The sequence below is a fragment of the Zootoca vivipara genome, chromosome 1 (genome assembly GCF_965207765.1).
Source record: "Zootoca vivipara chromosome 1, rZooViv2.hap1.1, whole genome shotgun sequence".
NCBI classification, from domain to species: Eukaryota; Metazoa; Chordata; class Lepidosauria; order Squamata; family Lacertidae; genus Zootoca; species Zootoca vivipara.
The window spans coordinates 130,775,814-130,802,470 of NC_142582.1; the positions used below are offsets into that span (position 1 = coordinate 130,775,814).

Genomic DNA, 26,657 nt, shown 5'->3' on the forward strand with positions numbered 1-26,657 from the left:
GGGGGGGTCTTTTTAAAGGGCAGCTGCCGGCTCTCTCATCTAATTAAAATGAAATGGTTCAAAGGCAGGGGTTTCCCCCAGAAGCGGTATCTCCACTGCACCCCCTAAAACAGAGGCGGCACCGTACCAGGATCCTTGCAAAGAACCTCTGGGCTTGGGCCTGATCCAGAAAGGCACTTCATAGATCCTTAAATGAAAAGTGCAGGCTGTGGATTACTTAACCGAGGTCAGTTTTGCCTTCCACCACTAAGAGAGATTCGGCCAAGTTAGACCCCCCGCATGGCAGATCACAAAGACAACAGGACCAGGAAGCCCTGGAAGATTAAGTCTTGCGTCGGGAGTTGCAGCCAGTATAAAACTCGCAAGCTGGGAAGAAGCAAAGTTGCTGGTTTACAATCCCACGCTCCCACTTCTTGCCAAGATCGGGGTGGGGTGGGGGGCTAGCCTGGCCACGATGCAGCAACCATCTGCGGAGAACAGGAGAACCAGTCTTTATCAGGAAACCGCTTCAGTGGAGAGGTCTCAGCAGGTTCCTGAAGTTCTCCAGTTCCTTAATACTTGTTGAAATCCTGAATTGGGAGACACAAGAGGGAAAGAGTGTGATCTTAGATAGCTTTTGGACTCGAAACGCAGGCAAAGGCAGAGCCACCTGCACTCTGTAGTTCCACAGAGGCACAAAAATAAACCCAGAATGAACTCTGCTCCCTGAGCACCGCAGCTTGCTTTTCTTTGGAAAACGAGCATGTTTCCAGTCCTATGTTTGCAGAGTACTGTACTTTTCCGTGTATAAGACGAGGTTTTTTACATTACAGTAATGTTAAAAAAATCGGGGTCGTCTTATACACGGGTAGAGCAGAGGGGTGGATTGTTTCCTGCCGCAAGCGGTAGATTGTCACTGGCATTAGTGCAGGCAATTGGCGGCTGCGGCAACTCGAGGAAGTCCCTTCATACAATTGCCTCGGCAACTCGAGGAAGTCCCTTCATACAATGTTAAAAGAAAAGGATTTAGCATTTGGATTTTTGTGTTATGTTATTGTGTTTTATTGTGCTGTTTGCTTTTGCTGTTTTTGTTGTAAAACCAATAAAAATTATTTTTTTAAAAAAAATAAAATAAAGTACGGTAATATGCCTGAAAGAGTGCAGGCAGAGCCCATCCAAGAGATGAACACAGAGCCTGACCGGATACAAGTTCCCGCGTATAACCTTGCATAAATTTCCAAGCAAATTGGGGTCTTTTTTTTTTCTTTTTTTTTTTTGCATGTGCAAAGCTATTTCCCCCCCAAGATGCCCAGGAAACTTAACGGACATGTCTGTAAGAAGGTTTTGCAAATATTAGGTGGCAGATTAAACTACCCAGTTGCACCAGAAGGAGCAAGCGCAGCAAGTCTCTTACTAGCACAATGCAGCTTTCCCCCTTTCTTCCTGCACCCCAGATCAGCTCTGCGGGGTAAAGAGAAGAGGGGGGAGATTGTTCCTTCGGGCAAGCAGAAATGCTTGCACTGGCAGAATGATCATATTAGTGCAATGTTGAATTCTACCCTGGAGAGTGTATTCAACTAACTTTTACTCAGAGTAGACCCATTGCAATGAATTGCCATGATTAATGTAGGCACATTCATTGCAGTGGATCTGCTCTTAGGGAAACCTAGTTGATCCCATCCTTGTGGCCTTGGGATTGTATGTAAAAAAAAATGGGATCAAGCAACTCGACACACAAAATTTCATCTATTAAAAAAGTGGGGGGAAAGAAAGAAAAAAGAGAGATTGAAAAAAGAAAGAATACTGCTACATTCTTCCTCTTCCTCTTCTTCTTCTTCTTTGGCGATCCCGCATAGCCGAGTAAGAATGTCTTCCATAAACACAGTTTTAACAATGAGTCCGTAAGTGACTGTGGAGGCCAATTCTGGATCCACACATCCTTCCACAGAGGGGACATTGGTTTCCAGGCGGGAGTTGATCATGGTGAGGGTTTGCCAAGCATGCCTTCCTCTTAGCACATTTCTCACTTGCGTCCTGAGTTCGAGTGTCTTCAAAGCCCACGACACCTTTGGTAAAGGCTGTTCTCCAACTGGAGCGCTCGCAGGCCAGTGTTTCCCAATTGTTGGTGTTTATACTACCTTTTTTAAGATTTGCCATGAGAGAGTCTTTAAACCTCTTTTGTTGACCACCAGCATTACGCTTTCCATTTTTAAGTTCGGAATAGAGTAGTTGCTTTGGAAGACGATCATCAGGCATCCGCACAACATGACCAGTCCATATACAAATGTGTATATTCTTATTATCCTAATACACATATAATTGTCAGTAACCTAATACAGTCATACCTCTTGCAAACGCTTCATGTTGCGTTTTTTCGGGTTAAGAACACGGCAAACCCGGACGTGTTTACTTCTGGGTTTTGCTGCGCACGCGCAGAAGCGTTCTGCACGGTTCGCACATGTGCAGAAGTGCTCTATCGCGCTTCACACATGCGCAGAAGCATCACTCTGGTTACAGACTTTTCGGGGTGCGAATGGCACCCCGGAACGGTTCACGTCCACAGCCAGATGTACCACTGTATATTCTATGTAAACTCATTCCAAATAGCATTGTATTTATGCAAAGTAATTATACGTCTGGGACGCGGGTGGCGCTGTGGGTTAAACCACAGAGCCTAGGGCTTGCTGATTAGAAGGTCGGCGGTTCGAATCTCTGCGACAGGGTGAGCTCCCGTTGCTCGGTCCCAGCTCCTGCCAACCTAGCAGTTCGAAAGCACATCAAAGTGCAAGTAGATAAATAGGTACCGCTCCGGCGGGAAGGTAAACGACGTTTCCGTGCGCTGCTCTGGTTCACCAGAAGCGGCTTTGTCATGCTGGCCACATGACCCGGAAGCTGTACGCCAGCTCCCTCGGCCAATAAAGTGAGATGAGTGCCGCAACCCCAGAGTCGTCCGCGACTGGACGTAATGTCAGGGGTCCCTTTACCTTTACCTTTACGTCTGTGTCTATAAGCTGTCCATTCATTGATTACGGGGTTGCCAGTATCTCTGAACGACAACAATACCCCATAAATGGGGTGGGTGGGTGGATTTTGCACCAGCACTTCCTGTCTCCTGCCTCTTGTAGTTTCTGACTAGAATTGGCACCTCTATACCCCACTCAGACCTCCTAGAAAAGGCATCTAAACTCATCTTTTTTTAGTAGTCTTGCCGTCTGCAATGCTTTCAAACAAGGCTCTCTTCCTGGGTTTAATGTAATGTTGTCATTTTAGATCTGCTGTACACTTCCTTTCATAACCCAGCATCCTGTCTCCAGCAGGGGCCAGTCACATGCCTCTTGATACGAGGGCAATCATCCTCCCAGACCCAGGTGCTGATCTGGTGTGAAGTGTGAATTGACAAGCCATCATTTGTAATCTGTGGGCAACCAGGGTCAGAAGCCATGGTTTGAAGTGAATTTCCAAGCCACGGGTTTGGCCTGGCGACCGAATGCGGTCTGAAAAGCTGGCTGAACCAGGGAGGTAAGAGTGAAGCTGGGAGGGTAGAAAATGGAATCTAACAAGCAGCTGTAAATCATGGGTAACCCAATGTATGTATGTTTGAAAGCTCAAACCATGGTTTGCACTCTGCACCATGGTTAGTGAAAACCATGGTTTGTTGTGATGTTGAAGCTGCAGGTTTCCCGACACAAAACCTCACACTCACCTTCCAAAGGCATTGAAGAGGGACACAATTTCCTGCCTCGTTAGATGGAATTTGGGCGAGGGTCCTTTCTCCGGCATGTTTTCTATCAGGCTTTCAGAAAACAGGATCTTCAGGGCTGTTCCCAAGCCCTGGGTCTGTACACAACGGGAACAAGAATTGGGTTACGCCTACCTGTCCAGGGCCAATGAAGGGGTGTGGCCTGGGGAGAATTCCAAGGGCCAGACAGAGGCATGGGGGGCCACATTCAGTCCCAAGCCTTGAGGATCCCCACCCCAGCTTTAACCTTAAACTCCCATCATCCCTAGCAAGCATGGCTAAAGGGTCAGGAATTACAGGATTTTTATTCTCCTGATCCGGAAGGGAGCAGCTGAGCCCAGTGGATTCAAGTTACAAGAAAGGAGATTCCAACTACACATCAGGGGGGAAATTCTGACAGTAAGAGCTGTTTGACAGTGGAACGGTCTCCTTCGGGAGGTGGTAGCTTCTCCTTCCTTAGAGATTTTTAAGCAGAGGTTGGGTGGCCATCTGTCATGGATGCTTTAGCTGAGATTCCTGCATTCCGGGGGGTTGGACTAGAATTCAGGCACAGGCAAACTCCAGCCCTCCAGATGTTTGGGACTACAGTTCCCATCATCCCTAGCTAACAGGACCAGTGGTCAGGGATGATGGGAATTGTAGTCCCAAACATCTGGAGGCCGGAGTTTGCCTATGCCTCGGCTAGATGACCCTCCAGGTCCCTTTCAATTCCATAATTCTATCATTCTGTGGTGGTCAAACAACATCTGGACAGAAGCAGGAAAGTGAAGCCTTATTTTAAGTATTAAAAACTGAAGTATTTGCCCTTCAGCCAATATAGGCTCCCAGAGAGGCTTGCAATAATAATAATAATAATAATAATAATAATAATAATAATAATAATAATAATTTATTTGTACCCCGCCCATCCGGCTGGGTTTGTCCAGCCACTCTGGGCGGCTTCCAACAAAGATTAAAATACATTAAAATATCACACATTAAAAACTTCCCTAAAGTTTTTAATGTGTGACAGGGAAGTTTTTAATGTGTGACATTTGATTACACATTTGTTGTTTGATCAACAACAAAACTTTTAAGTTCTTAGCAGACTACGGCCTCGGTCCAGTATACCTGAAGGAGCGTCTCCACCCCCATCGTTCTGCCCGGACACTGAGGTCCAGCATCGAGGGCCTTCTGGCGGTTCCCTCGTTGCGAGAAGCCAAGTTGCAGGGAACTAGGCAGAGGGCCTTCTTGGTGGTGGCGCCTGCCCTGTGGAACGCCCTCCTCCCAACAGATGGAAAACAACTACCAGACTTTTAGAAGACATCTGAAGGCAGCCTTGTTCAGGGAGGCTTTTAATGTTTAATAGATTACTGTGTTTTATTTTTCTGTTGGAAGCCGCCCAGAGTGGATGGGGAAACCCAGCCAGATGGGCAGGTATAAATAATAATAATAATAATAATAATAATAATAATAATAATAATAATAATATATTATTATTATTATTATTATTATACCTGTGAGCATTAACTTGCAGTAAATGTGCAAAGAAATGAAAAATCTTTGTGAAGAACGAGGGAAGGAAGGAAAGATGGGGACTCTTACTTACTTGCAGCTTCCCCCAAAGACGACATTTGATACAACCAACACAGTCCATAATCCTTGAAATGTTCCTAAAATGCAGTCTAAATTCTTCCTGGTTTGGCAAAGAGGGAAAGAGCGAAGAAAACGTCGTTTGAAAGCAGCCCGCTGGTTTGTCTTTCGCCCAATTGCTAAGAAACTCCGGGTTGGGATGTTTCGTTTCTGTTAATTGATTAATTAATACCTTTTATGAATCACTTCCCATGAAATGATTCACGATAAAAATCCATGCTGACAATTAAAAACCCTGCCATATGCAGAATCCATTTTGCATTTCCTCCGTTACATTTGGTTCGTACAAACGTGCGGGAATTCAACCCATACAAACACACTTCTTTGCCCCTTTAGGACTTGCCGGTCCGAGCTACTGCTGTGATTTCACAAACGAGACCTGAAAGAATGATCTTTTCTTCTTAAATTTCAGGCGGAATTTCACTTGCCAGGATCTTGACGTGGCAAACCTCTGGATTCTGAGTGGAAGCTTTATTTTCTGAAGGCCTCTTTTCCGTCCCACCTCCATTTCCGTCACGTTTCTTCAAGTCACCTCACTTGCTTATCTCTCTCACACACCCTTTCCTTTGACTAACCTCCCTCTAGACCTGGTGGGGGGGCCTTATTTTCTATCAGAGGCCACATTCCATAGGAGCAGTCCATCAGGGGGCCACTTGAGAGCAGTGGTTTTGAGAATGGAGCTGAAATTCTTTGCCTCTCTCCCAACCCCTTTCTCCCATCTTTCCCTCTGCCTTGACACCCCTGGGCTGCAGGATTCCTGCCCCTTGAATTCCACACCTTCTGGAATTTCCAGAGCTCTACTGGGAAAGGTCTGTATAGTTAAAGCTATGGTTTTCCCAGTAGTGATGTATGGAAGTGAGAGCTGGACCATAAAGAAGGCTGATCGCCGAAGAATTGATGCTTTTGAATTATGGTGCTGGAGGAGACTCTTGAGAGTCCCATGGACTGCAAGAAGATCAAACCTATCCATTCTCAAGGAAATCAGCCCTGAGTGCTCACTGGAAGGACAGATCCTGAAGCTGAGGCTCCAATACTTTGACCACCTCATGAGAAGAGAAGAATCCTTGGAAAAGACCCTGATGTTGGGAAAGATGGAGGGCACAAGGAGAAGGGGACGACAGATTACGAGATGGTTGGACAGTGTTCTCGAAGCTACGAACATGAGTTTGACCAAACTGCAGGAGGCAGTGCAAGACAGGAGTGCCTGGCGTGCTATGGTCCATGGGGTCACAAAGAGTCAGACACGACTAAACGACTAAACAACAACAACTACACATCCCACACAGCTCCTGCTCCTATGCGGCTTTGGGCAGTTTTCCTCCCAGCCAAACTGACAGCTACACTTCCCTCACAGAAGTTAGACGTGGAACATTTCGTCAACAACGGCTCCCCGCTGCCCCCCAGGCGCCGATGGAATTTTCAGTAACATCACACACTACAGTCAAGTAGAAGACGTCACCTCCTATACATATGAAGACCCAGAAAATAATGGGGGAGGAAACCATTCCCCCCCCCAGACCTTCAAGTAACGATCATTGCCATAATTGCAGCAGAGAGACAGTAAATTCTGCTGTGCAAATGGGAAACCCGCCCCCCTCAAGAAAAGTGTTTTGTTTGCTACCAGAGACAGAATCGTTACCTTTAATTTAGCCGCTTCTTTTTGGCTCCCAGCAAAAAGTGAATTTTCGTTGAAGTGCAAAGGGAACGATCTAAAGCGGAAACAAAATACTATTTATAATTGGAGTCATTCGCTGGCATGCCATTTACAAAACCAGTGCTTTTTCGGGGGGGAGGGGTATGCACACCCCTAAACAACATCTATGTTTGGCCTCATTGAGGGGGCAGTATTTCAATATGAGCTGGAACATTTTTGTTAGAAAAAAAAGCACTGTATAAAATCAATACCTTTGGAGTCATTAAAAAACTGCAGTTAGCCTATCCATTTGCTGTGCTGTTTAGTTGCTTAAAAAAGTAAAAGGAGCCTGCAGGATCAGGCCAATGGCCCACCTAGTCCAGTATCCTTTTCTCACAGGGGCCAGTCAGATGCCTGTAGGAAGCTAGGAGTCAGGATTCGAACACAAGAGCATCTCTCCCCTCCTGGGATTTCCAGCAACTGGTGTTCAGAAGCATTGCTGACTCCAACCGAGGAGACAGAGCCGAGCCATCCTGGCTAGCAGTCATCAATAACCCCCTCCTTCAGGAATTTGCCCAACCCTCTTTTAAAGCCATCCAAGTTCGTGGCCATCACTGCCTCCTGTGGGAGGGAGTTCCACAGTTTAACTCTGCACTGCGTGGATGATTTTTCTTTCCTCTGTCCTGAATCTTCCAACATTCGGGTTCAGTTCTAGTGTTAGGTGTGGAAGACTCCCGGGCCCTGAATGGGGTAACTGTGCCCCTGAAGGACCAGGTGCGCAGCCTGGGAGTCATTCTGGACTCACAGCTGTCCATAGAGGCGCAGGTAAATTCTGTTCCAGGGCAGCTATCTACCAGCTCCATCTGGTACGCAGGCTGAGTCCCTACCTGCTTGTGGACTGCCTTGCCAGAGTGGTGCATGCTCTGGTTATCTCCCGCTTGGACTACTGCAATGCGCTCTGTGTGGGGCTACCTTTGAAGGTGACCCGGAAACTGCAATTAATCCAGAATGCGGCAGCTAGACTGGTGACTGGGAGTGGCCGCCAAGACCACATAACACCGGTTTTGAAAGATCTACATTGGCTCCCAGTACGTTTCCGAGCACAGTTCAAAGTGTTGGTGCTGACCTTTAAAGCCCTAAACGGCCTCAGTCCAGTATACCTGAAGGAGCGTCTCTACCCCCATCGTTCTGCCCGGACACTGAGGTCCAGTGCCAAGGGCCTCCTGGCGGTTCCCTCATTGTGAGAAGCCAAGTTGCAGGGAACCAGGCAGAGGGCCTTCTCGGTGGTTGCACCCGCCCTGTGGAACGCCCTCCCATCAGATGTCAAAGAAAAAAACAGCTACCAGATTTTTAGAAGACATCTGAAGGCAGCCCTGTTTAGGGAGGCTTTTAATGTTTAATAGATTATTTTATTTCATTTTTCTGTTGTAAGCCGCCCAGAGTGGCTGGGGAGGCCCAGCCAGATGGGCAGGGTATAAATATTAAATTATTATTATTATTATTATTATTATTAGGAGAAAAACTTCTCTGTCCGGGCCATGTATAATTTTATAAACTTCTACCATGTCAGCCCTTACTACTAGCCTGTTCTCCCTCCCCCTGCAGTCCCCTTCCACCAACAGCCCCCCCCCAAAAAAGGATTGAGAGTCCCTCTGGAACAGATTGGGCGGCAGAGGGAGGGGAAGCCCCATTGCATATGAGACAGGTGTCCTGTCCCCCCCCCCCCAGCCTCGAATCTATCACTACATCCAGGTAATTCAAATTCTGCAAACCAAGAAAAAGTTTGTTTTTTTATATATAACTACAACCCACACATAAAGCAAACTAGCTTGACAGGAAGAAATATCACAGACAGAACAATTGCCACACACACAGGAGGAGGGAGGATTTCGTTTGAGCGCCTCATTTGTAGTTTCATAAACCATTTAATGTGTCAATATGAATGGAAGTTGTTAATATTGCAGTTGTTGTAGAAGTTATCTTGACTGGAGTATAATTGAAGTTAATAAGATTTTGGAATGCAGAAAGTCATCAACATGAATTCTAGCATGCAGAGGGGGCAGCTAGATTATATAATTTGGTATATGAATATTGGTATTAGTAACCGTATTGTAATTTGGCATTGTTATAATGAGGCTAATCGAAAACTAATAAAAATTATTATTAAAAAAGCAAGCAAAATGGCTTGCTGCCACCTCCCCCCCTTCCTCAAGACACGCCCACCCAACCCCTCCCACCCACGAGACCTCAAGCCAATGGCACTTGCTTGGTTAAATGCAGGATTTCCAAAAGGCGGCCCTTCGTTTCTTCATCCTGGCTTTCAGCCCCCGTGAACAGCTGGAAATCGGGGCGCTGGAAGTAAGGGAGGACTTTGGACAGGGCCCGCAACTCTATCAGGTAGAGGAAGTAAAGGTTCTTGAGCCTCCTGGGACCCTCGCCCTGAGTCAGGACCTCATCAAAGCGCTGCTGGAACTCGGTGATGTTGTGGCCCCAACGCTCGGCTGCCCACGTGTCTTGGGGAAAGAAAAAAGGAAACGGGTCAAAGGACTCTCAATCTTCTTGGAAGTACAGTCGTACCTTGGAAGTCGAACGGAGTCCATTCTGGAAGTCCATCCGACTTCCAAAACGTTCGGAAACCAAAGCGCGGCTTCTGATTGGCTGCAGGAAGCTCCTGCAGCCAATCAGAAGCCACAGAAGCTCCCCATTGGACGTTTGGGTTTCAAAGAACGCTCGCAAACTGGAACAGTCACTTCCGGGTTTGCGGCGTTCAGGAGCCAAAATGTCCGAGTACCAAGGCATTCGGGATCCAAGGTACGACTGTATATGGAACATTATTATTACAGCGGGTGGCGCTGTGGGTTAAACCACAGAGCCTAGGGCTTGCCAATCAGAAGGTCGGTGATTTGAATCCCTGCGACGGAGTGAGCTCCCATTGCTTGGTCCCAGCTCCTGCCAACCTAGTAGTTCAAAAGCACGTCAAAGTGCAAGTAGATAAATAGGTACCGCTACAGCGGTAAACGGTGTTTCTGTGCGCTGCTCTGGTTCGCCAGAAGCGGCTTTGTCATGCTGGCCTCATGACCCGGAAGCTGTACGCCGGCTCCCTCGGCCAATAGAGTGAGAAGAGCGCCGCAACCCCAGAGTCGTCTGCGACTGGACCTAATGGTCAGGGGTCCCTTTACCTTTTACCTCTAGTTACAAACTTAATTCGTTCCGGAGGTCCGTTCTTAACCTGAAACTGTTCTTAACCAGAGTGTGTGTTCGCTAATGGGGCCTCTTGCTGCCGCTGCGCAGCTGGCACACGATTTCCGTTCTCATCCTGGGGCAAAGTTCTCAACTCGAGGTAACTCTTCCAGGTTAGCGGAGTTTGTAACCTGAAGCGTTTGTAACCTGAGGCGTTTGTAACTCGAGGTACCACTGTATGATTATTAGTTAAATTTATATACTGCCCTTCATCCGAAGATTACAGGGCAGTTTACAGTATAAAAACACAAAATAAATAACAGCCAAGCAAGCAGAAAAAAAAACCCTCTCAGAGGAAGCAGAATGCAGTACCTTGCAAGAGGTACCTGGCGCTGAGATGGATGTTAATGCTAGCATGGAGGCCAGAAATGAGCCTGTAGAAAGCTCTCTTCTCCACACAGACACCTGCAAGAAATATTCAGAGATACTGAAAAAGAAATGAAGGGGGCACACCTGCAGCTGAGAGTATAAAAATTGGGCAATGGAATAAAGGCAGCATAGAGGCAGGTGTAGGTTCCTAAACTGTGTTTTAAACTGATGCAATCTGCAATTTGGAAGAAAGGTAGGTAATACGTTAAAATATTGCTAATACAGTGGTCCCTCGACTTACGAAGACGATCCGTTCCGCGGCCGTCTTCATAAGTCAAAGTCTTCGGCTGTCGAAGCGCCGCTTCTGTGCATGCGCCGACCGCGCGCGCCGCTTTGCGCAGGCGCGGCGAAAACACTTCCGGGGGCGTCGACTTCGGAAGTCGGAACCTTCGAAAGTCGAGCCATTCGGATGTCGAGGTACCACTGTACTACTAATAATAACAATGTTGTAATAAATAAGATATTGCCTTGATTATCGAGAGCAAAGCAAACAGGAAAAGGTGGGTACCTTGCAGCCAGCTGTAAAACATGTTCCCTGGAAATACAGAAACAAGGCAACAGTCAGAAGGTTTATTCCATGATAGAAAGGTGAATGTTAAAAAACAACAACCACACATTTGTTGCATGCAAAGCAGAGGTTGAAAGTGGCCTTCGTCAACCTCCTGCCTCTTCCAGACATTCTGGACTACAAGTCCCATCAGCCACAGCAAGCGCAGCTCCTGGTTGGAAAAGGCTGGCCTAACCACAACAGCCCTGCCAGGATTCAGACCGAAGAAATTTGTCCTTCTCGGCCCCAGCTGCAGAGACTCACCTTCATTTTCTTCCGCAGCTGCAAATTTAAGAAAAAGATAATGTTATCACTCACATTACATTTTCAAAAAGGAGCAACAACTTCCCCCTGCTTGTCTAGATTATTTGGCTGCCCATCTAAGTGTATTCTGCATTATAAGGTATTAACACTCTGCATGCAGGGAATCACAGTCCTCCATTATTATACAAATTTGCATTCATTATACAAATTTGCATTGTCCTACCAAAATGAGGAATCTTATGCAGCCACCACACAGTCATTGTCAGCACACTTTTCAAGTCTAGATTTGCATCCACAGGGACTAGAAACTTTACTTTTTTGTTCAATGAAAATTGAAACCCTTGGGATTCTGAATTCTGCGGCTAATTCCAAGCCGCATTCCTCGCTATCTTTCTGCACACCTGGCAAAATCTTCAGGCTCTTTACAGATTCTCTCATTTGTATCGGCTGCTTTCCCTGATATTTTTTTTAAAAAAAAACCTGTATTTCTATAAAAACTGATTTTACAGCACTATCAAGCAGGCAGTGTAAAACAAAATATGAACTCACCTCTTCCAGAAGCCGAGGGATTTAAAGGCCTTTTTACGGACTGAGGTCTAGGAGACAAAGAAGTATTTTTAAAAAAATAATAATCAAAAGGGTGCTTTAATTAAAAAAAAACATTTGTACCCCACCATTCCATCAGATTTCCAGGTGACATACATTTCCCCACCCAGAAACGATCTCTAATAAAAAAGCCATCACTAAAACAAGCCAATTGACTGTGGGAGAGAGCAAACATTCTGCCAAAAAGGCCGGGGAAAGAAAATTGTGCTGAACTATTGCCTACAAGCCCAAAGAGAGCATGCTAAAGGAACATCCCACCAACAGGGTCCCACCACCGAAAAGGCCCCGTCCTAGGCTACCCTTGGCCTAAGTTCTGAAGGCAAAGGCAATATGTACGCAGTTCCACTGTTTCACGGCTGAGCTACAATCCTTCCATCGTGTGTTATGGAACACATCATGCCAATTCTTTAAAAGAACTTCACAGGAATCTCGTCCGTTTCTAGAGGCAATTCAGAATGCAGACTTACAAAGCCCTTGCGAGCCGGGTGACTGCAAAGAGTCTCCTTATTGTGGCTGCCTTTGTTGTGCTGGCTGGAGGTGATGGGAGTTGTAGTCCAAAAAAAATATGGCGGGCGCCAGGTTAGCAAAGGTTGGCTTACTCCCCACTATGAATCTTGCCCGGTTATCAAGATAGTCATTAGACATCTTAATTCAACACCTGCATCTATGGAAGAAAGGCAAACAGCAGGATCTTTTGGGCAGTGGCCCCCTAAGAGTTGGGACACACACACCCTTAGCCATTTAACCGACCATTTAACTGCCATGATCACAGCATTTTACACTGGTGCCAAAAGCCTGTATGTTCAAGCTTTTAAACAGAGTTCTTTGCATTTTCCTACTGATGCATTTACAATTATGGGCGCATGCCAGGATTGCTGGAGCCCTGTTTTATGGGTCTTTGGGTGCTGTAGGCTTTTGCAATTTGGCTGCTTTGGGATTAGTTTATTTTTTGCTTTTATTTCTCGTACAGATTTTAATTTTTTTGTTAAAGGTCATCTAAGAGTACTGTTAGGAAGAACTTCCTGACAGTAAGAGCTGTTCGGCAGTGGAAATTGCTGCCAAGGAGTGTGGTGGAGTCTCCTTCTTTGGAGGTCTTTAAGCAGAGGCTTGACAGGCATATGTCAAGAATGCTTTGATGGCGTTTCCTGCTTGGCAGGGGGTTGGACTGGATGGCCCTGGTGGTCTCTTCCAACTCTATGATTCTATGATTAAGAAAGAAGATTTGAGAGGCAGGCAATAAGCATTTTATAAACAAGCAAATAACCAATTGGCAGGAAATGATGGGCTGTAAAAGGGTGTGTGTGTGTGTGTGTGTGTGTGTGTGTGTGTGTGTGTGTGTGTGTGTTTAATCTAATATATCTCAGAATCCAGCCACTCAAAAGGCACCTACTTGAAACAGTTTTCTTCATAGATGCTGTTCCATATCTTCCAGGCTTCAGGTCCCTTGTAGCCAGTGTAACGTTCTGGATTGAGAAGCAAATCTACGTACTCTGCTTCTGGAGACTGGATATCTAGGGGAAAAAAGACATTTCCATATTTTAATCAGAGAGAGAAAGACAGATTTTCCCCCACTATGTGTTCTCCAGCCAATAACCTCCTTGCTTTTGAAATTTCCTGGTCTGAGAGCTCAATCAAGAAGCCTCTTGTGATGTCTCCGTTTCAGAGCTGTACCATTTCAGCCTGCAAGAAAGGGACAGGATACTGACCTCTGTAAGGCTGTGGGTACTCCATAGGTAAAGGTCAAGGTCAAGGACCCCTGGACGGTTAAGTCCAGTCAAAGGCGACTATGGGGTTGCGGCGCTCATCTCGCTTTCAGGCCCAGGGAGCCGGCGTTTGGCCACAAGCAGATTTCCAGGTCATGTGGCCAGCAGGACTAAACCGCTTCTGGCGCAATGGGACACCGTGATGGAAACCAGAGCGCACAGAAATGCCATTTATCATTCCTGCCAAATACCTATTTATCTACTTGCACTGGCGTGCTTTCGAACTGCTAGGTCGGCAGGAGCCGGGACAGAGCAACAGGAGCTCACTCCGCTGCGCAGATTCAAACCGCCAACCTTCCAATCAGCAAGCCCAAGAGGCTCAGTGGTTTAGACTACAGCGCCACCCGACTCTCATATGTTACTCCATATGTTCTTATGAACATAGGAAGAGCCTGCTGGATCTGACCAATGGCCTATCTAGTCCAGCATCCTGTTCTCAGAATGGCCAACCTGATGGCCATTGCCGTCTCCTGTGGCAGTGAGTTCCACAGCGTCACAACGATTGCCTGGGAATAGCTATTGTTTGCCCCACACGACTGGGCATGTGGCATACCTATGCGCTCTATTTACAGTGGTGCCTTTAATTCGTCCCGCGAGTCGCTTCGTATAGCGAAAAATTCATTTTGCAAAGCGGCTCCCATAGGAACGCATTGAAGTGCAGTTTCCCATAGGGTGCCTCGCAAAACAAATAAAAAAAAAATCGTCTTGCGAGGTACCCTATGGGATGAAAAGAATTTGTCTTGCGAAGCGCGCCACAGGAAACTTCGTCTTGCGAGTCTCCACTGAGATCGCAAAACGCATTCGTCTTGCGAAAAATTCATCTTCTGAGGCATTCGTCTACCGAGGTACCACTGTACGTCATTGCCCTGCTCTCTCTCCCCATACACACCTTCCTTTTTAATTTTTATGTCCCCCTGCCTCCACCATCCAGGTTTAATTCGAGGGTTTTTAAAAGCTGACGTCAACAGCAAAAAGGCAACAAACCAGCCAATCCAGCTGCTGTCCCTATTTACACAACACGTGTCTAGAAAAATTTGGGGTTTTCAAAATAAAATTCTTCCAGCTGCATTAAGTGAAAGTGCAGGAGTTCAAAAAACCCAGGAAATATCCCAACTTGGGAGTAAGGTGGGACAGAAACACTTTAAACCACAATTGGAAATACCGTCCACTTCACAAAAGCTCTCTGCGGAATCATCGTGCCGAGTCCATCGAATCACAGCCCTGGCCGTTTCCTCACTGCAAATCAAGCAAGAAAGTATTTGTCGCTGGATGTTTTGTTTGTCCCAGGTTAAAGCATGATTACATAAGGTTAAAAACAATTGGGATAACTCATTCGGTAGAGCATGAAACTCTTAATCTCAGGATCACAGGTTCGAGCCCCAGGTAGGGCGAAATATTCCTACATTGCACGGGGCTGTAATTATCATCATCATCATTCAATTTATATACTGCCCTGTATCAGAAGATCCCAGGGCGGTGTACAACATTAAAAACACATTACAGAAAAACCTTATTAAAAACATGATGACAGACAGCCTCATGGGCGTAGACAGGGGGGCAGGAGGGAGCAGCTGCCCCCCCCTAGAAGCAGGGCCGGCGAAGCGGTTGTCAGAGGCGTCACGTTCTGGAGGGCGCCAAAGAAGAGGCGGAGGCTGGACGCGGCGCTCTCGTCCACCCGCCATGCTGCGCCACGGCTGGAGCCTCTTCCCTGCCGGAGCGCCGCCCTCCAGAGCTTCGCCGGCAGCGCCGCCTCCACCATGCCGCCCTGCGCTGCGGCCATAGTCTCAGTCCTGGTGGAGCCACCCTCCAGTTGCTCCCCACCCAGAGGGAGACGTCCCTTCTAGCCGGCTGGCTGTGGGGTGGGCGGAGGGAAAGCCAGCCAAACGCTTTGCGCGGCTTTGGGGCTTTCCCTCCACCCGCCCCACAGCCAGCCAGGGAGAAGGGAGACGTCCCTTCTAGCCGGTGATCGCGGAGGGGGGGAGGGGATCGGAATAGCCCGATTTCGGGCTGATCCTGGCGCCCCCTCGCCCCTGAACGACCATGGCTTTCCTTGCCCCACTGTGGCCCCTCCCCTCCCGTGCCTTGGCCCCGCCCCTTGCCCCCCTAATTTTGATCCTGGCTACACCCCTGGACAGCCTAATAGTAAAATAATCATAATAAAATAATCATTATAGGTGAGACTTGTGGTTCCTTCCAACTATACAATTCTATGAATCTATGAATTTGTAACAGCATAGAGACACAAAAATAAGGTGGGTCCTAAATACATACACCTTGAGTGTCAAAAGCAGGCATCCCCAAACTTCGGCCCTCCAGATGTTTTGGACTACAATTCCCATCTTCCCCGACCACTGGTCCTGTTAGCTAGGGATCATGGGAGTTGTAGGCCAAAACACCTGGAGGGCCGCAGTTTGGGGGTGCCTGGTCAAAAGCCTAGGTCATGAGATGTGTCTTGGGCAGCCGGCCCAAGGCTTGAAGTGGCTTCAGCTCCCTGAAGGGGCAACCCAGTCAGATGAGGGGAGAGCGGTACAAATAATAACATTATTATTGTAACCTTATTTTCTTTCTTGGGGCCGCCAGCTCCACTCATCATGGGCCATAATTCACACCATAAAACGCTACAGCACCACTTTAAGCAGTCCTGGCTTCCCCCAGAGAATTATGGGAGCTGAAGTTTACCTGGCGTGCTCTGGTCCATGGGGTCACAAAGAGTCGGACACGACTAAACAACAAAAGTTTACCAAGAGTGCTGAGAGGTGTTCGGAGACCCCCTTTATTCCCCTCCCAGAGCTACAATTCCCAGAGTTCCCTGGGAAGAGAGATTGTTAAACCACTCTGGGAATTGTAGCTCTGGGAGGGGAATAAAGGGGGTCTCCGAACAACTCTCAGTACAAACTCCCAGGATTCTCTGGGGGGGACCATGGCTGTTTATAAAGTGGTATCGCAGTGATTTGGGTGTGTGGTGCAGATGTGGGCCTTGCATGTGAGATTTGGACGCTTCCTGTTGCTTTTGTGAGCTTCAGGCGCCCACAGGACTCAAAACAGCCAGGAGGGAGCTTGCGGAAAAGTCTCCAGCGACTACCCTGCCTCACAGGCCGCCCCAGTTTATCAAGATGAAGAAATCGCACCTCAGGGATCCATCAACGGCTCCAAGTCTCTCGGCTTCTTCGCAGTCCTCGGCGAGGTGGGCAGCGGCTTCAGAATACTGCAAAGCAAAACAACAGCTTTGTCTTCAAGCTGAGTCCACGGCCGTGGAGAAGGCCACCAAGAGTCACCAAACCCAAACAAGCCAGAAGAAAGCTACCAGCCGGCCCATGGACCACCCAGGAAGTCACATCTGCACCTACCCAGACCACCCACGTTGCAGCTTTGTGAGCTGGCCAAACTGGTGCAGCGTCTTTTGTGGGAGAAATCCCATGGGCGTGAACACCCCGGAAATAGCTAAACCAAGAATGGTGTGCAGTGGCATAACGTGGGTTGCCAGCGTTCGGGGCCACATGGAGGGAAATAAAAGATCAAGCTGAGTTCAAATTAAAGGCCAGGCGGAATCGCTCTGTCTTACAGGCCCGGCGGAAGGAGGTTAAGTCCTGTAAGGCCCTAGTCTCATGGGAAAGAGCATTCCACCAGGTCGGAGCCATCACTGAAAAGGCCCTGGCCCTGGTGGAGGATAGTCCGACTTCCTTAGGGCCTAGGACCTCTAAACTATGGTTATTCATGGACCTTAAGGTCCTCTGTGGGGCATACCAGGTGAAGCAGTCCTGTAAATACGAGGGCCCTAAGCCCTCAGCGTCCCTTTAAACTCTACAATTCTATTATTCTTCCCCTAGGTTAGGGCAGAACTAGGTCACAGCCCAGTAGCTCCATTTTGCCCAGGACCCTCACAAGACTTACCTTGTTGTGACTCTCCGACCGAATTCTGCCAGGGACTTCATCCTGAAAACAAAAGTTGCAAAATGAAATCCCATTTCATTGTGAGACGTTTACCCCATTATTATTATTATTATTATTATTATTATTATTATTATTATACCCTGCCCATCTGGCTGGGTTTCCCCAGCCACTCTGGGCAGCTCCCAACAGAACACTAAAAACAGAATGAAACTTCAAACATTAAAAGCTTCCCTAAACAGGGCTGCCTTCAGATATCTTCTGAAAGTCAGATAGTTGTTTATTTCCTTGACATCTGATGGGAGGGCGTTCCAAGGGGAGGGTGCCACCACCGAGAAGGCCCTCTGCCTGTTTCCCTGTAACTTGGCTTCTTGCAGGGAGGGAACCGCCAGAAGGCCCTCGGTGCTGGACCTCAGTGTCTGGGCTGAACTATGGGGGTGGAGACGCTCCTTCAGGTATACTGGGCCGAGGAATTCATATACTGTACAGGTGAAACTCGGGAAATTAGAATATCGTCAAAAAGTGCATTTATTTCAGTAACACAACTTAAAAGGTGAAACCAATATATGAGTGAGATGCATGACACGCAAAGCAAGATATGTCAAGCCTTTATTTGTGGTAATTCTAATTATTTGTCGTTAGGTGGGTCAATTATAAATGGAATGTAATTAATGAAATGTAATAGCTCCCTGGAAGGACAGATCGTGAAGCTGAGGCTCCAATACTTTGGCCACCTCATGAGAAGAGAAGACTCCCTGGAAAAGACCCTGATGTTGGGAAAGATGGAGGGCACTAGGAGAAGGGGACGACAGAGGACGAGATGGTTGGACAGTGTTCTTGAAGCTACGAACATGAGTCTGACCAAACTGCAGGAGGCAGTGCAAGACAGGAGTGCCTGGCGTGCTATGGTCCATGGGGTCACGAAGAGTCGGACACGACTAAACGACTAAACAACAACAACAACAACAACAACAACAACAGATTTCATAGAATCAAAGAATCATAGAGTTGGAAAGGACCCAAAGGGTCATCTAGTCCAACCCTGTGCGATGCAGGGATTTCAACTGCATCCCTGTTCTTCAGCGCCTTCTCTCTCGTTTCTCCCTGGTCCTGCTTTGGCTCTGTTTCTGTCTGCCCTCGCCACTTGAGGTTTGCTCTCACGGTCCCCTCTCACCAGCATCTGGCACGGTTTGGCAGCCCCAGATGCACGAAGAAGAAGAGGAGGAGGAGGAGCAGGAGCCCTCTCCTCCATGAATTTATCCAGTCTTTTAAAGCTGGTGGCTATCTGCCTCCTGTGGCAGCGAGTTCCACAGATTAACTGTGCGGCAAATGACTCCTTTCTCTTATCTGTCCCGATTCTTCCAGCATTCAGCTTCATTGGATACCGCAGCTTTAAGGTGGCTGCAAATCTCTGGCCATGTTCATCTCCTTGCAAACCTTGACTTCTGGGCCTCCTGCTCGCTGCTGAGCCTGCGCCACCAGCAGCCTAAATAAAAGATCTCTTCCTTCATCTCAAGTGAGACCTCGTGTTTGGGGACAAGAGCCTGACAGAAAGCCCTAATCACTACCTCGATGGCATCTGCTTGCAGTGCCGAGTCCCTAATCTGAACGCAAGACAGGAAATCTATACAAATAAATGCATGTCATGCAATGAAAGGAGGCGGGAGATGCTAGTTCTGTGTTAGGGCTTGGCACTTGCCTCAAGTCCTTTATTAAATTTTCTGTTTTACAATTTAAAGTACTCATTTTAACATCCTTAAGAAATCAATGACTTCCCTTCTTCTCTTTCCATGGCTCATTTTACATATCATAAATCCCTGAATATTTAACAAAAACCATACCAAACAAAAATGGCCTCGGTCCAGTATACCTGAAGGAGCGTCTCCACCTCCATCATTCTGCCCGGACACTGAGGTCCAGCACCAAGGGCCTTCTGGTGGTTCCCTCATTGCGAGAAGCCAAGTTGCAGGGAACCAGGCAGAGGGCCTTCTCGGTGGTGGCGCCTGCCCTGTGGAACGCCCTCCCAACAAATGTCAAAGAGGAAAACAACTACCAGACTTTTAGAAGACATCTGAAGGCAGCCCTGTTCAGGGAGGCTTTTAATGTTTAATGGATTACTCTGTTTTGTTTTTCTGTTGGAAGCCGCCCAGAGTGGCTGGGGAAACCCAGCCAGATGGGCGGGGTATAAATAGTGAATTATTATTATTATTATATTACCAATTGGTTTTCCATTATTACATCCATCAAAACTTATTTCCACTGTTGAATTGATCTTAATGCTACCAACATTTTCAAGGGTACACAATTCCCCCCCCCCAATGTAGTCAATGAAAACGTTTTCCAATCTTCTCTAAACGTATGTTCTTCTTGCTCTCTAAATTCTATATGTTAAGTCTGCAAGCTGCGCAGAGCATGAAACCCTTAATCTCAGGGTCGCAAGTTTGAGCCCCACGTTGGGCCAAAAGATTCCTGCATTGCAGGGGGTTGGACTAGATGGCCCCCAGGGTCCCTTCCAGCTCTGTGATTCTGTGATCTTTCGCACTTACCGATGGGCATGGCTTTACAGCACAGTCTCTAATTCCACAGTGACTGTCGTCGCTCCAAAAAGGACAAGGCTTCTTTAGGTTAACCTGCAGAGATCAAGGCAGAAGATGTTTGGGTTTGTCTGGGGGATTTTTTACTTCCAGGCAAGAGAGAGAGTTTTTAACTTGTCAGGAAAAGATGAAAAACTTTTAGATTTACGATGTGTGTTACGATGAGGCAAGCACAGCTTCTTCTTTTTTAAAGAAATGGTTTGCCAAGGCATTGGGGGGGGAGGGGACATTTAAAAAAAAGTATAAGCATTACCTCATAATATCTGAAATAATCACTTTCCAAAAGTTTCTGCAGGCTGGGGAAAATCTTGTGGTTGTTGTAGCTGTCAATAGTCTCAACGTCGCAAGTGCAGTCGTCCAAATGGCCAGTGACCTAAGGAAATTAAGAAGCAATGAGGATTGGAAAGCAGCAAAATAATTAGGGGATGTCTAACAAAAACAAAAACATAATTAACATTTATATACGTACTGGAATGATGAAAGTACTTTACATACTCAATCCAGGTCACCTTTAAAAAAAACCTACCAGGGTAAATTAAATGTTACACAGAGGTGTGTGTAATGAAACCCCAACTTTAAAAAAAATTAAATAAAAGCATCATCAGGACAGGAGGCTGCGATTTTGAGTGGCAGAGGGGTTCAACTCTGGCTACTTCCCCCCCCAAAAAATCACCCTGCCCTACCTGATTCCCCCACACTTTAAGCTTTATTTTAGCTTCACCTCGGCATAATTTTAGAAAGTACCTTATTTGGCAGGACAAGGACCTACTCTCATATGTGATGGAAGTGTCCTATCTATCCTGCAAAGTCTTTAGAATATCAGGTCCCCTTTTCAGCTCTGCCATTGTTGGCATAAGATCCCAAACGTGAAGCAACAACCCCCCTGGGGAAACAGAATTCTGGAAGCTTTTATGAGCGCAGTTGCTTCCGGCAAAGGAAACTTCAGGGGTGGCCTGGCAGCACGTAGGCAGGAAGGAAGTTGCCAAATGCCAGAGAGATGCAAATCGAGGCCTGCTTCTTATTCAACTTCTCCTTGTACTTCCTAGTCAAATGCAAAGTGTTGCCAACTGTGCACCCTCCTACAGTCAATGGCCAGGACTGTTGTTGACACAGCCGGCAATCCGGCACCTGCTCACCTGCTGTGTTCCAGGTGCCCGGTTTAGCTGGCTTGGCTTTTCAAATGCATGGCTTTTCAATGCATCTCATTGCAGACGGAGAAGGGGTATCGACATGGGTAGGCAAACTAAGGCCCGGGGGCCGGATCCGGCCCAATCGCCTTCTAAATCCAGCCTGCAGACGGTCCGGGAATCAGCGTGGTTTTACATGAGTAGAATGTGCCCTTTTATTTTAAACGCATCTCTGGGTTATTTGTGGGGCATAGGAATTGGTTCATTATTATTATTATTATTATTATTATAGAATCATAGAATCATAGAGTTGGAAGAGACCACAAGGGCCATCCAGTCCAACCCCCTGCCAAGCAGGAAACACCATCATTATTATTATCCCAAAATATAGTCCAGCCCCCCACAAGGTCTGAGGGATAGTGGAGTGGCCCCCTGCTGAAAAAGTTTGCTGACCCCTCCCCTCTATACCTCTAAGACACACACACACACACACACACACACACACACACTCACTCGTTCTCTCCAGGAGGAAAGGAATCTGCTCTCCTCCCCTCCCAGCCTTGCAAATGCGTCACCCAGCAGACACACCTGCTTGCAGCAAGGCACTTTTGCATAGACACACAACACATAATTAACTCGCAGAATGCACTCCCTGAAGATGTGGCAACAGCACAATAGCTTAGGTGTGATGTTCAGATGAAAGGATGAGTCAGAACACAAGGTCTGTTAGCCCCCGCCCCCAGCTAAATAGAGGCAGTGTACCTACAGGTGTTGGAGTCAGAAGCTGGGCAGAAAACAGGAAACATTTTCATCATGGCCAACTGGAGAAATTTAGCTGTCGCCTGATAGAAAAAGGAAACTGAGCGTACCTAGCTCTGACCAAGCAAAGTGATCTTTAGATTTTTATTCACCGGACCTGGACTTTTCGCTGGTCCCTACAGGGGGGGGGGTGGATGGTCAGGGTATATATCCCACCTGTGTTGCCAAACGCCAGAGAGATGCAAATCCTTACATGCTTCCTGTTCAAGATCTGTGTCGGATTTACGTATAAGCTAAACAAGCTACAGATTAGTGGGGGGGGGGCCAAAAATTTAAAGGAAAAAAAAACCACTGGATGTACATTTCCAAAATATAAGATAAAAAAACAAATAAAATAAAACCTACATCCAGCAACAGTGTTTTGTGTTGTGTAGGCTCCTATGATGTAAGTCATGGGCCCCGCCTGCTAGCCTGCTCCCTAAAATATCACATACAGTATTTTGTTATGTGAAAATGGCTTTAGATACACAAAAAACAGTGACCATTTGTTGTTGACAAAGGACAGCTGGACATATAAAGGGCCCCATTACCTTCAGTAGCTTAGGGCCTCATCGAACCTAAATCCAGCCCTGTTAATAATAATAATATTGGTAATGATAATAATTTATTATTTATACCCCGCCCATCTGGCAGGGTTTCCCCAGCCACCCTGGGCAGCTTCCAACAGAAAAATAAAATACAATCATCTATTAAACATTAAAAGCCTCCCTAAACAGGGCTGCCTTCAGATGTCTTCTAAAAATCTGGTAGTTGTTTTTCTCTTTGACATCTGGTAGGAGGGCGTTCCACAGGGCGGGCGCCACCGCCGAGAAGGCCCTCTGCCTGGTTCCCTGTAACATGGCTTCTCACAGCGATGGAACCGCCAGAAGGCCCTCGGTACTGGACCTCAGTGTCCGGGCAGAACGATGGGGGTGGAGACGCTCCTTCAGGTATACTGTTCAAGATGTTAAGTTATAAAGCTCTAAAACAGAGTTTTCCGAACAGTGTGTCGCGACACATTGGTGTGTCGGCTGCAGTGTGTAGGTGTGTCACACAAACTCTCCCTGCACTCCTCCTCGGGCTGGAAAGAGGTTAGTTTAATTTCCGGATTGCTAGTGAAACTGAATTACTGTGTCGCGAAATGATGCAGGTCTTAAAAAAGTGCATCACCAACATGAAAAGTCTGGAAAGCTCTGCCCTTAAACAACCAGGGACCCCAATACCTGACAGGTGTTTTTCCCATTTTGGTTCTGCCTTTGCTTTGGGATCTTTAGGAGGGGGGGCCCTCCTGGTGTTCCCACCGACAGCCGAGGGCAAGCCCCAACGGCCAAGCGCAACAGCAGGCCCCTAGCTGTGGAAAGACCCGCCCTGTCTTGAACCCGTGTCAATCTCTTTCTACAGTAGGAATTGCTGAGGATGCACCCTTTTTCACAAGCACGTGGAAGGAGTCTTTCCCCATGTTACCGGCAGCTGCACCAAGCTGCCCTGTATTGAGGAGTATGCTCAGTTTAAGATAAGACGCTAAGGAGAACCTGCTGGATCAGGCCAGTAGCCCACCGAGTCCAGCATCCTTTTCTCACAGGGGCCAACGAGGTGCCTCTTCTGGGAAACCCGGAAGCGGGATTCAAACACAAGACTCCCTTCCCGTGGCTACCAGCAACTGGTATTCAGAAGCAATGTTGCCTCCGTTTGGCCACTCCATTATTTTAGCTCTCGTTTCATGGCAATCATATGCAGAATATTCTTGCAGTTTTTTTTATGATAGATGTGATTTTATGATCTATGCAACCAAGCCTGGGTGGGATCTTTTGGGTAAAGGGTAAATAAATCTATCAGCTCAATGGCTACTATGGGGCAACTTCTCAAGAGTAAATACATTTACGAGGGAGATTTCTCCTGGGTAAATGCAGCCCAGAAGGAGGGCTTTTCCACCAGGCAGCACAGTCTAGTATTGTCTACCACCCAGGAAAGGTCACATTTCAGAATGGCTGGCGTAATTGCTCACACACACACCTCTGTTTGTTTACACCTTCTGCATTTCCTTCTCCACCACTCTGTCATTCACACATTAGCAGAGTTCAGAAGAACGTATTAACGAACTCACACACACACACACACACACACACACACAGATATACTCTGAAAAAGCACTGCAAGTGACAGAGGAATAACTTATTAGTCTTAGTCACCCCCTATAAAAAGAACTCAGCAAAAAGATGGAGGAGAAAGCCATGGAGAAAAATATGTACTGTTACGGCTAAAATTGCAAGCACTGTTAAATCAAGAAAAGCTGGAAAGGAGACCACAGTCAAACCAGGAGGATTTGGGGCAGCGACTGTCTGTTTACAAGACTACAACTCTATGGGCGGCATCCAGTGAGGCAGTCCTGTTAGTGCAAGATTTCTAATTGCACACCACAGAACTGTTTCCTTGCATCCTCTCCAAAGCCTGCTCCAGAGGTTTTCCGGGGAACCCCTAAAACAAATGTAAGGGGTGCACAGAGAAAGGACGGGAAGCTCTGCTCCACAGCCGAAAGTCCTCGCACTAACAGTACTGGATACCACCGTTATGCATCCGATTTCATTTTGAAATAAGCACATAGATAAAATATTAGAAAACTGAGAGAGGAATCTATCCCAGCCTTCCCTAAGCTGGAGAGTTAGGGATGCCCAAAACAACAAAAGGGCACAAGGTTGGGGAAAGCTGCAATACTAGGCCAAAATGCACCGGGGCTTAGGTCTGTATCCCCTGCTCAGCCAAAGACTGAGCAAGGAGTTTGAAGCAGGGGCCTGATCCACTAGGAAGTAGATTCTCTGAAATAGCAGGGTTGCCCTAAGATAGTCTGGCTCTGTTCCATTAAAGAGAGTGCTGCAGGTGACGTCTGGGGCAGGATGAGGGCTGAACAGGGCATAACCTGAAGTAGGGCTTGGAATGTACAAAGTAACAATGAAAAAGAGAGTGCCTCTGGGCATATCCAGAGCACCCACCACAACCTTCCTAGGGAAGTTTTTAGTGTTTGAAGTTGCACTGTGTTTTTACTATTTTTTGTTGGGAGCTGCCCAGAGTGGCAGGAGCAAGTAGGGTTGCCAGACTCAATAGAGGACAGGACTTCTGTGCCTTTAATTGCCCTGCTCTCTTTTGAGTCTGGAAACCTTAAAGAGAAACCAGCAGACCCTTTGCTTGGAAATTAAACAAAGGGTCTGCTGGTTTCTCTTTAAGGTTTCCAGACTCAAAAGAGAGCAGGGCAATTAAAGGCACAGAAGTCCTGTCCTCTATTGAGTCTGGCAACCCTAGGAACAACACAGTCAGATGGGTGGCATATACATAAATATTATTATTATTACTATTATTATTATTATTATTACACTTTTAGAGGTCTCAGCTTCTATAGTCAACGGCAACGCTTCCCAAGGCAGGGTATGTTTAGGATCGCGCTGCCGGTTGCCCGCCAGTTGCGCCCTGGGAGTTCCTGCTCTCGTTGAAAGAAGGAAGGCGGTATAAGGAGCAGCGCCTTTGGGACTGAGGACACGCCGAGGAGCTCAACCGCCACCGCAAGTCTCATTAAGCAATTCAAATCACCATTGAATAATGTAATTAAGGAGAAGGAGATCAACAGTGATTTGAGTCTCCTGAAGACTAACGAAGGAAGCTCAGCCAAAAAACAAACAAACAAACAAAAAACCTTTCCAAGGGGAGGCGCGTGGAAAAGCAAACGCAGCCGGCGACCCCCGAACGTCTCCAACCCATCACCAATTCAGCTCCTGAATCCAGGCCGCCGTCGTGCCCTGAGCATGTGCAGAGCGCCTTCAGAGGATGGGGGCTCCGGGACCAGTTCTCCCCCTCGGCTGTTTACAGTGCAACCCGACCCACCAACCGGACCCCTTTCCTCGTGAGAAAGCCCCGCGGCGCTGCGTTTTTACGCACCAGGCGCGCCCCGGGACCGGCAGCCGAGGGTAGGGGGCGCGCGCTACTCACCTGGCAGAAGCAGCGCTGCTCGGCGGAGCCCAGCGGTTGCGCGCAAGTTGCGCAGCCCAGGAGGAGAGGCACGAGGAGGGCGAGAGGCGGCTGCATGGCTGCGCGCGAGTGTGGCTCTGCTGGGCAGATCTGCTCCAAAGCGCCGGCGGCGGGGCGGCTCCGTCCCGCCTCTCGCCTCCGCCTCCTGCCTCCGCCTCCTGCCGGTGGACGTGCGGCCCGGCCCGCAGGCGAGGAACGGCGCAGCCGGCGGGTTTCCCCGGCCTGATCTGGCCCGGCCTCATTGGAGGAGGAAGCCGCCCGGCCCCGCCTGGCCGCCCCGCCGGACGTTGCCAGGCGCACGCTTGCTCCCGAGGAAGCCGCATGCGTGCACTGCATCACTCCGCGCTATTTTGGAGCGGCCGTGAGCCTTCATTCGGTTTGGCGAATTAAATAGGAATGGAAATTGTAGAATGCAAACTATAGTACAGTATACATTTCCTACAGAGACACGAAAAGCTATCCAA

At 47.6% G+C, this 26,657-nt stretch overlaps 1 protein-coding gene across 1 annotated transcript; it reads right to left on the minus strand.

Annotated features, from left to right (window-relative positions):
* On the minus strand, positions 1 to 26,570 carry ERO1A (endoplasmic reticulum oxidoreductase 1 alpha). The gene is made up of 16 exons (XM_035099614.3): positions 26,155 to 26,570; positions 20,508 to 20,627; positions 20,207 to 20,290; positions 17,664 to 17,705; positions 16,901 to 16,977; positions 14,935 to 15,008; positions 13,400 to 13,520; positions 11,953 to 11,999; positions 11,404 to 11,421; positions 11,101 to 11,127; positions 10,536 to 10,628; positions 9,250 to 9,496; positions 6,990 to 7,059; positions 5,307 to 5,393; positions 3,683 to 3,816; positions 1 to 569 (listed from the first exon to the last, which is right to left on the minus strand). Exons 1-16 carry the CDS (start codon positions 26,527 to 26,529, stop codon positions 509 to 511), a joined length of 1,677 nt encoding a protein of 558 aa, XP_034955505.2. The 5' UTR covers positions 26,530 to 26,570; the 3' UTR covers positions 1 to 508.
* Between the last annotated feature and the right edge of the window lie 87 nt (positions 26,571 to 26,657).